The 14,131-nt window shown below is 33.6% G+C and overlaps 1 protein-coding gene across 2 annotated transcripts in view; it reads right to left on the bottom strand.

The window, feature by feature from the left end:
* The window catches only part of LOC147065338 (uncharacterized), a 200,089-nt gene that overhangs the window by 3,622 nt on the left and 182,336 nt on the right, over positions 1 to 14,131 (bottom strand). For both annotated transcript variants that reach the window (XR_015071738.1, XM_085956466.1), the window contains exons 4-8: positions 6,048 to 6,636; positions 5,561 to 5,742; positions 4,529 to 4,635; positions 3,441 to 3,619; positions 2,517 to 2,629 (exon numbers count right to left, since the gene is read on the bottom strand). Coding sequence is in view for 1 of the 2 variants with exons in the window: in XM_085956466.1 (XP_085812592.1) it covers positions 2,517 to 2,629; positions 3,441 to 3,619; positions 4,529 to 4,635; positions 5,561 to 5,742; positions 6,048 to 6,618 (1,152 nt within the window). In the remaining variant the exon portion in view is untranslated. The remainder of the gene's footprint in view (positions 1 to 2,516; positions 2,630 to 3,440; positions 3,620 to 4,528; positions 4,636 to 5,560; positions 5,743 to 6,047; positions 6,637 to 14,131) is intronic.

Here is a 14,131-nt window from a genome sequence, read left to right on the forward strand (position 1 = left end):
GTTCTTCATAGATTATAAAAAAATTTATTTTGTCTGTTCGTATGAAAAACAAAAATATTTTCATTAAAAAATATAGAAAATAACCTGACTATAATATAATAATATAATAAAGATTAAAAAAGTATGTGATATGTCTGAATACGCAAAAATAGCGCACATAAAAGTATGGAGATAAAAAAAAACAACAGAAGGAAAAGAAAAAACACCAGACTGAAATAATTGCGAGACAGGCACTGGCTCTGTCATACTCTTTCTGTTATACGCCACCAAAATTTTAAAACTTCTCCATACATTTTAGGCATAGAAATTTATAAAAATGTATGAAAAAGTATTTTTTTGTCACGTTTAACAGAAATGTGTACCCTATTAGATTTAATACCTGGAACTGTAGGTATTCGCGAAATGTCAGAAAAGTACGTCTTGATTACAATCAACCTGTATAGCTACATTTTATGTTGATGAATACAAGTAAATTTCAAGACAACATACAGTCGAACTTGGTTATTACGAGGAAGATGGGACCGACTGAATTTGATTGTTATAAGCGTTACTCGTTATATCAGAGAATAGGTATTTTTAAATGAGCATGTCACATTACACAAAAAGTCGAAAATAAAAAATTTGGAAACCATCGTAAAAATCCCCGAAACGAGCATGGCATTCATAAACTACAAAAGAAGTTGTTTATTGTAATTAACGCTGGTAGGTACCTACGGACTTCACAAACCTTGGATTTTTCAACCATATGCGTGGATACTTTTTTATTATTGTCGGTGAAACACCAATAAGGTAGGTACTTAGACACTTTACTAGTGTCATAAACGTAATCCGACCCCGGCGGCATCCTGTCCAATCGGATTTTATTGCTTAGGGTCGAAATGTTTTAAAACGGTCGACACATTAACAGTATTTTAGCTCGGTATATCCGATAAGTTGCTCGTTATAACAGTGAAAAAATTAAATGTATGGCGAAAATCATAAACCAATTGTCAACAAATGTTTCGTTATTACATCCGAGATCTCGCTATGTCCGAGATCGTAATAACCGAGTTTGACTATAATTATTTTCGTAAAAGTTATATACTCCGTGCCGCGCTAGGAACTCGCGTCTGAATCCCTTGCTGATTTTTTTTTTCATATATTGTTAATTTGCTTAAAAATATTTTTTATCTGAGTTACAAATAATATAAATGCCAAATAAAGTTATGGTAATGTATAGTGTGTCAAAATTATTACCTACCTTATTTTACAAGTATTGTGAAATTTATTATAAAATATGTCTATTTTAGTGATTAAGTTTGATTTGTTTTGTTATTTTGACGCACGTTGAATATTTATCTGTCTATCAAAAAATTCAAATAAATTTCATAAAACAAAAATTTGTTTTTATAGTAACATGTAACTTAAGCTTTACAAATTACACTCCGTTACCATTTCGTTCCATTCCGAAAATGTCCCCAAAAAAGTTGAACGTTAACTATTTTTCATTTGATTATTAAATAACGAAACTTATTTATTTTTCCAATAAAATTTAGTAAAAGTGATTATTGTCTTTAAAAAAATAGCAGAACGAACATTGATTGGTTTTTTCAAATACTAAAGGAAAAATGCTCTGCCATTATAGACATAGGGTAACGGAGGGGAACGAAATGTGCCCAAGAATTAAAATTCAATAATATTTTTTGACTATTTGTAGTTTTATTTTGAAGTGTATGGTTTTTTTAATCTAATAGAGCTCTTTTAAGTGATAAAAAGTGTTTCATTCATGTTTTAAAAGCTAAGTTTCGTAGTCACGGAACGGAAACTTATTATGCCCAATTTCATAATAAAAATGATATAAATATTGTATTAATCAATATTTTGCTGAAAAATTGCTATCATCAATTCAGCAATAGAACAAGGAATCTGCTAGCTATATAAAAATGGTTAATTTGAGTGAAAAAATAATATTACCCAAATTTCAAACATGTACAAACTTTGGCGAAAATGCCCATATACAATATTAACAATAAATGTTTCAAATAGTATCAATTATACTAGATGTATTTTTGACTGATTTTATCAATGTTATTTGTAAATATAAAAATTTTATATTAACAATGGAAAAAAATGCCAATCCCGGGATTGTCAAATTGTAATCCCGAAATCCCGGGATCAGAATTTTGGCTCGGGATTGGATTCCTTACCGAGCAGAGTTAACTATGTAAATTATTTTTTGCAACAATGAACAAAATGAATGTTAGTTTTTCAGTTTATTGCAACGTTATATTTTAGTTTTGTTTATGTACAACGTTAGCATATTATTATTTTAGTATAGGTACACAAGATTTAAGAATGTAAGATTCTTATTGCAGCAACTGCGTAAATTTGAAAAACCTTACCCGTCGAATTGTTATTAATCATTCAATTTACCATAGGAACGATAAATATTTTAATAGAATGCAAGAGTGTTGTTGAACTTGTTATATTGTTGTGTTTACGTCATGTTATTTCATAAATTATCACTTATTACTTACGCTAGTTAATAAGTTGTAAGCTGTATCCATGATCTCATCACATCTCAAAGAGGATATTCCCACGACTGACATGTAGAAAGCTCTCAACTCCTGCCGGCTGATTTTGCCTGATCCTATAAACAAATTCCATTTTCAAAATTAGTCTTCAGGACTTAGGAACAAGTGTAAATAAATGAAACTATTTACATAATATTATGTATGTTTCTAGTACATACAAGTTAATTTTGAAATCAACATAATAATTATAATGAATCAAGTGGGAATTAAATCCAGGTCTTTTTGGATGTTTAATTGCAAGAATAAAACCACCAATTACATCACTTATTAATATAAGGTAAATTATAATATGGTTTGCTGTTTTATTACATTTAAGATCCTCAGTTGATTTAAAATAATTATTAATTATAATAACGTTATTAATATAGCTGTTATTGAGTTGGATTTTACAATTGTCCATGTTTAGTAAAAGTAACATTTATGAAAGGACAAGAAAGATAAGTTTAAAATTATTAGTTACTATTCAGAAGAGCCAAAAGATTTTTAGAGAACTTTTGGATAACTTTCTATGTGAATTTCTACTTTTCTATCAGAAAGGTACTACTTCAGTGGCGTTGATTCGAGTTGTCTCTTTTCTCCTTTAGCATGATCACACATAGAAACTTGTCTCGACTGCAACATGTCGAATTTGTCAAAGTGATTTTGTTTTTACTCACAAAACACATGTAACTTAATGTACTGCCACAGGAAGTCCCGCTTGCGTGTGTGGAAGAGAGTTGCAACATTGCCTGTGGTTCTGATTTATGACCATGTCCCAGGCAAAACGATTATCTATGCATGACCGGACTTACACATAATATTATGTATATGCATTATTTGACCTTGTCTCCCTTTTGCTTTCACATGCAGAATGTATTATGTTATTACCGCTTTGGTTCATAACGCCGAACAGTATTTTGCAGAAGTATTGCAGGAATAGTGGCAGTCGCTGAAACCGTCCACATGCCGGCAGCAAAAGTGGCCATCGTGCCAACCATAATTCACAATCAACCGTCTCTGGTGGCAGCCCTGACGATAACCTTCTCCAATACGCCTTGTCTTTATACCTATTCAAAGGAATAGAATCGGTTATTTTGAAATCGTAAGAGGTATTTTGAGAAATATAATGTATATAATTTTTTGTCACGCATTGTCCTGATATTGATGCTAATTTTTTTTTTAAAATTTAACCTAATTCTATTGGCAGAATATTTTCAATACAAAACATTTACTGTCATTGTTTGCTTGTGAAGTGGGCAAGCTAAATTTTATTAACCTATTAACCTATTAGTGATCAACAGTTATATAGAATAATAATATTTCACTTTTATGTACCTAAGTAAAGATACGTTTCATAACTTTCCACTTTTTTGCAATCTTTACTATACTGATACGCCTCTTTGCCTGATTACCTCGCATAAAATTAGATTAAAATGATATTTACTTGTATTAATATAATTATGTAGTAATAAATAAATAGACAGATAATAATATATGTGAAAAAAATATTTTTAGAATATATTAAGTACATTATTTTCATCCTAGAGCCGGAGTGCAAAGTGATGAAGCATATACCTACATCATATTATTAAATTTACTAGATTCTAAATAGCAGGTTCGAGACCACATAAGCAGTAGTATTGGTAAATCATTCTACAGTGGCACCATAGGTGTTACGCGTATGTATTGGAATTGCTTGCTGCAATGCCTGGCTTAATGCTAACAAACAATACCACTACAACTACAAGTCGCTTTTTCTGTTCCCTTGGTGCCACTGTAGAATGATTTACATATACTAGGCTGTTAGTATTTGATTCAGCTCAATCCCCGGATTATGGGATTCGTTAGATAGGTACCGATCTCATGTTTGCAAACCTTAGTCTATGTAGGTGTTCATAATCTCGACGCTGTGAACTGTCAAAGTCTGGTGATGGTGAATACAGGATTAAGTGCATTTGAAATTATTTACCACTTACTGAGCAGGCAGGGGATTTATAAAGTTCTCTATAAACTCATATTTTACTTCCAGTAAAATATTGAATTCAGGCGAATTGGTTGACCAGTCAGCAAAATGCGCCAATTTCTGTGGAAAAAAAAGACAAATGAGAACTACAACACGCAATAGATCCTTTATGGCTACTTGTAGGAATTGGACAGTTGTATTCCCAATTGAAACCACTAGGTACACAATTCCACTATTTTTTTGATTGTTATACTGTCATAAAATAACACAATTCAGCATATATATTATTATTATATTCGACCATGTCCGATCCTAATAAGACCATATGGGCCTCCACAGAGTAGAGGTTTGTATTAACAGATCTTGTTTTTAAGAGAAATGGATGTCAGCCACTTGCTCAACCTATTAGTGCCATATCGTCACTGTTCTGGCAGAAGACACTAACCGTCTGGAAACCTTCTTAATAAATAAACAGTCTTTATTTTAAAGTCATCCCTTTTACGATTACTTAATAAACTCACACGATAGACCATTTCAAACATTTTAACAACTTCAAAGTCAAATTACTCAAAACTAGTATTCTCCAGTTAGTGTGTTCTGCCAGAACAGAGACGATATTTTGACTTATACATAAATTGAAAAACAATGTGTACTTGCCCGACCCAGGATTCGAACCTGGAACCCACGATGTTATAGGCCACGCGGCCATCGTGGGTGTTCCACCTATAGGCACACCTAAATGATCTACCCTGATCAGAGGTGCCATAACTTTGTGCATTTTATGTATGCTGTATGTGAGTAGCCGTTGGTTTTCTTTTGAATTTGTCCCTCTCCACCACCCACTCGTTGATTTCACTTTACACTCGAGTAATTCTTTATTAGAAGTGTTATAGTTATTTCGGCATAGTTGCTTTTGTGAAATACTTTATGTGATTCAGGGCTCGAAAAATAATTTGACCGTCTGTGAAAAATACTGTGAGCTTTTAAAATCAAATCTATTTTTGGTTGTCAAGTTTAAGGGAAAAAATAATGCCATATTATGTACCTCGCAAAAGTGTTCGAAGTCCTGTTCACTGACTAAATCATCATGGTCCAAGTCGAGTAATTCCGTGAAAAACAGCGTCATCTTATCCAGCTGAAGTTGGCTGAGAGATTCCGGAAGATCTTCTTCGTCACCCGAATCTCCACCATCGCCACCGTCGATGCTGTATCGGTTTACCCAAGTTGCTGTGAATGTCAAGAAAGGTTTTTTTTTGTCAAAGGATTTGTTGGCTCACCCTATATTTTCTTTTTGGTTACACCCACTATAAAAAAGAAATTATTTTTAACTATTTTAGTAATTATTATAAAAAACTTAATTTACGGCCAATTATTATTCTGGAAAGAAAAAAAATACTCAAACAATGAAGATATAAGTAGTTTGTTTTTTAGCAGAGTTGGTACTCCATCCTAATATTGCTAGTCACAGGTACCAATTTCTGTATTTGTGGTAGATATATTAATTTGAGTTGGAATTTAATTGTGAAACTTACTCCAGACGTGAACACTCCATCCATGTCCTTTTGTCGCTTCCTTATCTTCGTGCAGTTCAATTTCAAGATCTAAATCCTCCATCGGGCCGTCGCTTTCGGGAAGCGTCCTCCACCTTTTCAGAAGTTCCTTAGTTCTATCTTTTGTCTTATCACACGCCTGTCTCCAATTGGTAAAATATTTTCTGGGTACCTTTGGAGATCCTACGCTTAGTCTTGAATCTTGTCTATCGATTCCATCTTTTGAACCGTCCAGTGCTTTGGATAGTTTTATTTCTTTATTACTTTTAGTGTCTTTTTCTAGTCCTCGTTCTGAATGTTTATTTTCTTTATTGTTGCTTTTTGTTTCCTTCTCAAATGATTTTTCAGGCTCTATAGATAGGATTGGCGTGATAGCAAATCTTACATCTTTTTCTGATTTTATACTATTGTTTTTGGAAACAGATGCCGTATTGGTTACTGCTTCGTCGCTTTTGGATATCCTAACTGTTCCCAAAACTCCAGGATGTAGTTCTTTGGGTGTTTCTTTGTTCATTGTTTTATGCTTGTCTTTGGACGGGTCTTTAGTATCCATTCTTCAGTAATGGTTTATCTGCAAAGAGGAAAACAAAACGTGTTAATCTGACAGTATTTGTTATATGTATTAAGCATGTTGGTTTTTTAATAAGTGAAGCATGTGGACAGCCATATCACAGTGTTGAGGCCATTAACGCAACCCATTGGGTTCTTGTACTGGATCAAATACAAAAATAGCACGAATCTTTGTCTGGATTTAGATATGATCGCTGTACCAACAATTTCACCGTGAAGCTTAGGTATGGTATTATTACACTCTTATTTTAAATTTTGATAGAGTGGCCGTCGATGAAGCCATAGGTTTAATAAAAAAGGCGTTTTTCCGACATGTGTTTTATCCAGCGCAAGAACCTAATGCGAGTGGCTTATATCCATTCTTATAACTTCCACCATGTGGAGGTTCATAATATGTTCCGATTATGAGCGAATATGGAAGTTTACACTATTGATGTTATTGAAGTCGTAAATACAAAACTACTAGATAGGGAGGTATCTATTTTAAGAAGGTATATAGGTCTTTATAAAATTCATATTACGTAATATATTCAAAATTTGATTATAATTCATAAAACTAATAAACAAAAATGTAGACGTGAACAGGGCTCGAAATGACCGGAGCGCCGGCCCGGTTCATAAAATCCTCAAAATTATCGCTCCGTCTCGTGGACATATTAATTTGAGCGTCTGAGCTAGAAAGCCATATGACAAAAAATCTTACACACTTATTTTTATAAAATACACAGACTATTAGAGAACTATGATAATATTTTCGTAAAATTATCGGGCGCTCCGGTTCGTAAAATATCCCATTTCGAGCGCTGTTCACATAATGATTATCTAATGCGAATGGTTTGGAATCGGTCTTATATTATTAATTTTCTGAAAAATATATTTTTAAGGAATTCATAACGAAATAATTACAAGATAAAAAGAACTTTTCAACGAATCATATAAATATAGAATACTGAAATGTCATTCTGACATTTCATATTGATTTCCATAGTAACGCACGTATACCTATATTAATAATTTAGTTGCTAGGACCCCCTTAGCAACCAATAATAGTGTTTTACTTTTTACGAATTTTTTTCGAAATAACCTTCCATACAAAACAGAACTAACTGAAAATGAATTCAATTCTGCTTAAAAATGGCTAAAAGTATTGTTCTGATATATTCTAAAAGTTTCAAATGTCCAGCTAGTCGGGAACTTAGTTAAAAATCTTCAATCGTCCAATACAAATCTTGGACAAACAAGAAAAAATTTGTACTGGACAAACAAGAATACGAGCTAATAAAAACGTGGTAATAAAATGATGGAATGTATAATAATTCGTCTATCGTAGTGTGTAGGTACCTATATTATAAGGAAATATTTGGTTAGGTAAATAATTTATTGAAAAACCCGTTATGAAATTATTGAAATGAAAAGAGATATTTTAATTTTGTATAGGAATTGGTAACTACATAATATGTACTATGTAGGTACCTAGCAAATTTGAGAGAAGCCGATTTTTTATACCATGAGATTGACTTATATAAACTGTTAAGTGGATAAAATTCCCACAGCGTCCGTTCAATAAATCGGAACACCTCCGCGAGTTGAGTTTGATTGTCCGTCAAGTTGTAAATTATTTCCGAGCTTTTAATTGGGACATTCGGGGGCGCCCGAATTCGCGCATTATCCGGTTCCACCACCCGCCCGCCTATTTTACCGCCCTTTGAAATTTACGGAATATTATTAGGGTTGCCAGTTGATACCCTTTCGCTTGAGTAACACACAATAGATGTGTAATTCTTCAGGGTCTCGCGTAGTTGTTTATATTCTCAACTTTATCGCTGTCCGTTTGATCGTCTATTCATTGTTCGATGGGACAGAATATTCTGTTTGATTGATTTTAAATTGGTACCTTGAAGTGAGACGTATAAAAATACAAGAGAAATAATCCAAGAAGATTGTAAATAAAATTTAAAAAAATGTTAGACAGCCCAATAAATTATAAGGGAAAACATAGGTGTAGTAGAGTTTAGCGAGTCATTTGAGAAGGTTTTCGATAATTCGCAAAAACTAGCGGAAAATGTTGAGGTTGTTATATCAGCAAGGAGTGAAGAAATTTAAATTGAGGAATCTAGTTGTCAGTAATGAGCGTCGTCCTCTATTAAGCATTGTTCAATTTTATAACATGTAAAATCTGCACTTGCTTAAGGTGCGACATGCTCAGCGTAGGTCAAAATAGAGCTTTTATTGCATTTTCAAAGCATGATCCTGGACATTTATTAAACGTTGTAGATTAAACACTATCTTATTCTTAGGTCAATAATTATTATAAAGCAATCATTATTCGTAGGATGTTTATCACACTTGAACGATCAAAGACATAGCTTATAATTAGTATCTTTAGAATTATCTTCAAATGTGTAAATCTTGCCCATTTTTTGAATAATATAATGCCTAATTCTTGTCAAATTTGGGATCACAGAGATTATCAATATAATTTTTTATCGTAAATATTTCACTATTATAATGTCGACATAAATTATACGAGTGGTTTTATAAATGCGTTTAAAAATTAATAAATGGAAAAAATCTTAACACCACTGCACATGCATGTACTTACTGAAATATGACAATATTCTAAAACATTAGAGCAAGAGGTTTAAAAGGATACTATTTTATGTAATAAAAATACTTTATGCAGTCATCAAATGTTTAAAATAAATATAAAGGATAATAAGGATTCAAAATTATATAAATAGATTATCTACAACGTTTAAGAAATGTCCAGGATCATGCTTTGAAAATACAATAAAAGCTCCATTTTGACCTACGCTGAGCATGTCCGCCCTTAATTATTACAGCTCTGTGTTGAGTTATAGGTAATATAATATTGTTATATGGGTGTATAAACACCTATAACAAGCCTATAAAGGTCTACCAAATAGCTTTTGTACAAGTTAGTTAATTTTGGTAGGTTAAGACAATTTCGCCTGCAGTGCTAATACAGTGTTCATTTTAGGATTAAACATAGTAAGAGACGGTGTTTTCAACATTGCTTTATCCAGATGACGCGTGTCTCGCCGCAATACGGCGCATAGTGCATGTGGACGGCTCAATGAGGTCACCTGTACCTGGAATGCCCGCGAGTCAAATCGCGCCATGTGGACAAGGCCTTTTTGACCGACATTTTGCCACAGTAAATGTCAGTGCTAGTGCTTATTGCATAATTTAACAACAAGGTTAAATCACTTGTCTAATATTAACATTAAATCTGTATTTAGCATTAGATCTATAAAAAAAAAATAATCAACATTAGAATCGTTTATAATTTTTAAAGAAATAAACATCGCCATATCCCAGGAGAGTCCCCTAACGGTAAATTTAGGTTTAAACCAATCGGACCCTCGAGGCGAGACGGGTGGGGGAAATAGACCTCGATAACTACGTTCTAGCGGTCATTTTATGCTCTGAGATAACCGGTCCGAGCGTTTACCTTGTAATTTGTAAAGTACCTATTCGCTCATTCAATAATCAACGCAAATTTAAAAAAACATTCATTTCGCAAATTTCGGCCAGAACTATCAATATTAAGTTTTAGGAATATAATTTTCTTCGATCGATGTAAGAGTTAATTTTTTACGAAAACTTTCTAGGGACTAAACTTGGCTAACCTAACACTCAAGAAGCACCCAAACAAAGTTAATTATAAACAATAATCGCGTAAAATAATAGGTTAATAATACGAAAAATACGATAAAGTGTAATAAAGTAGGCACAAAGAAATTTACCATGATATTGTTATAATTTCAGTTCATACTGAATTTTGTATACCTACGTATTGTAGTTATTTGGTAGCTGGGTATTATTAAGTGGGCTTATAAGGTGTTACCAAACCATTCTTGTAAGGGTCTCGTTGAAAACTAAGCACTTTCAGAGCGCAGTATAAAATATCGTAGCTTTCCGTAGAGCCGGTGTTGTGAGTAAATAATTCCTCGGTGGGGGTAAAAGGGGTTACCTCAAAATGCATTAGGCAAACGTTACAGGAAAAATATAAGCGTAGGCTTAATTTAATGGGAAGACAGTGTTCAACCTGGTGCTAAGATGTGTCCACGAGTGTTATTTTTGTATTGAATGTTATGTTGAATTAATTCATTTCCCCTTTGCCTGGACAGTTCGGGCAAAGTGGATAATAAGTTGTGTTTTAGTTTTTGATAATTTAGAGGTTTTACTGATTTATTTTTCGTAACCATAAGCCTAGTACCCACGCACGTTCTTGCTCGACGGTTTTGCTCGATCGAGCATGTTGACTTGGAAGCATGCTCGTCGTTGCGCAACTCGACACAAGACGCTGTGAGGCCACCGTCGCACCGCCACGACTTCGACCACGAGTGAGAGCGAGGCCACACGAGCCTTGCCGGTGCGTCCTCACTCCCTCACTCAAACTGCATCGAAAAAGAATTACGGACCTTGAATTTTTTTCTAATCGGGCAATTTTCTCGGTCTCGAACAAAAAACCATCGAGCCAGATGGTACACACGTTGAGACATGTTGGAATGAGCGTAAAACCGCCGAGCAAGAAGTGAGTGTGTACTTACTAATTACTGAAAATACCTACATAATTTTGAGAAACCTCAGATACCTATATAGTATTATAAAAAATCCTAAAAAAAATCTTGGGTCGAGTGGGATTATATTGTTGTTTTTATTTAATAAAACGCATTTTTTTTATAGTACTTATTCCACTTTTAATTAATATATTAGGACCGGTTTCGTCTGCCTCAGTGGGACATTTTCAACTTCCCACTGAGGCGGACGAAACCGGTCCTAATATGTTAATTAAAAGTGGAATAAGTACTATAAAAAAAATTGCGTTTTATTAAATAAAAACAACAATACAATGCAGTTCCACCATGAATTGACAGTTAACAAAATAAAAGAAATTGGGATTATATTAATATGTAATTTCAAACACACATCTTTTACGTTCGTTGTCGGTGGCGACCCCAATATTTATTTGAATAATTCCTAACAGATACACTATTTGAAGTGTTTTACATTCTGTCAATAGGTACATGGTTAATAGATATAGGTAAGTATCTATTTGTAATATTACTACCTTGATTTATAGAGGGTGCCAGGAGTTATATTTTTTTAGTTTCGATGTCCTTGCATTTTTTGTAGCATTAATTTTAATGAAAACACATGGTTTTATAATGTGGATCATGATCCTAGTATTCAGACATCTAGAAGAGTCTTTTTCTAGTACTTACATAATTTGAAAACACTTAGGTAAGTATATTCAATAAAAAGAATGTTACATTTTCACATCTTGTGAATTAGGTATTCGTGGAATAAAATAAAATTGTTTATTAAATTAGGTATTAGCAATGACACCATGACAATTAATAGCTGACACCAATAATTGGTAAGTAATGTATCTTGATTTTAAACGCAAAAGCCAATTACCAAAAATTAGTACAATTTGTTAAGCGTTTCAAGATGTAAAAACTACTAGTCAATTTCGTCGTAATTACAGCGCTCGAAATGGAAAAGTTTACGAACCGGAGCGCTCGACAAATTTTCTGAGTCAAAGTCATCAAATCGTATGTGTATTTTATAAAAATAAGTGTGTCAGATTTTCTATTCTATGCCCTATCTAGCTCAGACGGTCAACATATTTTTTCCGCGAGACGGAGCGATAATTTTACAAATTTCACGAGCCGGAACGGCGCTCCGGTGCGTTCCGTTCCATTTCGAGCCCTGCGTAATTAGATAGGATATACGCCACTCAAGCAGTAAAGCACAATGGTGATAATTCAGTGGATACAGGTTCGAGTACCTTTTCTAAAGATCTTTTCTAGGAGGTATATATCTGAGATATTTTCAAATAATGTATGTTTATCTATTATTAGTTTATAATCGATTTCGCTTACCAAATAGATACTATCAACTGAAAATGATCCCGAGTGACCCTGGATGAAATGTTAGAAATACGTGAGCACGCTGTATGGGACCCACCGTGATGGATCCTTTCTCTCATATCATATTAATTAGATTTGGCATTGTGACGTCACGGTCGCCGCCATTGTGTCGATCCGCCATTAAAATTGCATAAAGCCCGGCAGGTCTCACGCCATTGATCGCCTGTCACGCTACCGAGGGTAAAGCCCCCGTTCTGGCGGGGCTTGTTCGTTTTCAGGCTATTTTTTATGAAGGACGACTGTGAACTCGCTTATGTCAATATTAAGAATATCCAATTTGACTACGAGTCACTCGAAGTACTTTTTATCTTCTTTGTCGTATAACTATCATAAGCCATTTAGATGTTCCAGTATCGTTTGATCAATTTGGTTGGTAGCCACTACGGGAAAAAAGTATGTAATGTCGTTGTTTTGGTATTTAAAATCCCGTAGCACATATTGCCAGTTGGCAAAATCTGCCGAAATCGTCAGAACAACAACGAGGTCACCTCACGTTAACCGCGCTTCACCGACATCCGCATGACTCAATTTTATCATTTTATACATGTCTACACATTTTCGACTCATGTCAAAATCACGTGATCTTTGTTTTTAGTGGTTTTCTCTGTGGATTTTCTATTAAATTACTAACTATTATAAATGTGGTCTGCTGTTGGGTTATGTTCAAAGTATTATCTACGGATATAATACCGCATGTAATTTTCACGTACGCACACGTAGAAATTGATTAATTGAAATTAACATGGTTAATGAATAATAATTCAAAATACTACTTAATACGAGTTGGCACTCTCCATCGTTGAATTTATAGAGATAGTGATCATTAAAAATATTCTGCGGAATGACGAAACCGTAGACTAAATTTGTCGCCGTACCAGCATGTGACAGTACGTGACGTGATAGTAATGTAATTGCAGCTTTAAGACCCTGGCCTTTCACACAGGGGCTCCGGGTTTCTATCCCGGTGAAGTCGTGATGATATATTTATTTTCCAAAAGCCTGAATATGTGTGATTGTTTCACCTTATATTAATGATTATACTGCTGTGTCACTACACTACTGTCATTGGGCCTCATGACCTACTGTAGTGTTAAAATAAAATAAATAAATAATTTAAAAAAATTGCCATGGCGCACCCTATAAACAAGGTCCATTAAACCACAAAAATGTGATGTAGTTATTAGGTAGACTAAACAGAAATTTGAAATGATATCACTTACTAAATTAAATGGTTTATTTTTATAGTTTCCTTTCTCAAAAGGCGAAGGGTTAATTAATTAATTTATATTGCGTTCTTAAGGGGGAGAGGCATGCCAGCAGAGGCACCTAGCGGAAAAATACGAAGCTTGCAATTTGAGACATTTTTTGATAATTTACACTTTCAACTGTATTAATTAATAAATATGTACCTATCTGAAAACATTAAAAAGATTTTTTTTAAGTCAAAGATAAACTTACAATTATTGTAAAAAAAATGTGAATTTGTTACATAATATTTATGCCACGTCTAACGTTATTATTACATTATATTTA

Source organism: Rhyacophila brunnea, unplaced genomic scaffold, assembly GCF_057557595.1.
Source record: "Rhyacophila brunnea isolate RB1 unplaced genomic scaffold, BYU_Rbru_1.0 scaffold_6, whole genome shotgun sequence".
Lineage (NCBI taxonomy): Eukaryota > Metazoa > Arthropoda > Insecta > Trichoptera > Rhyacophilidae > Rhyacophila > Rhyacophila brunnea.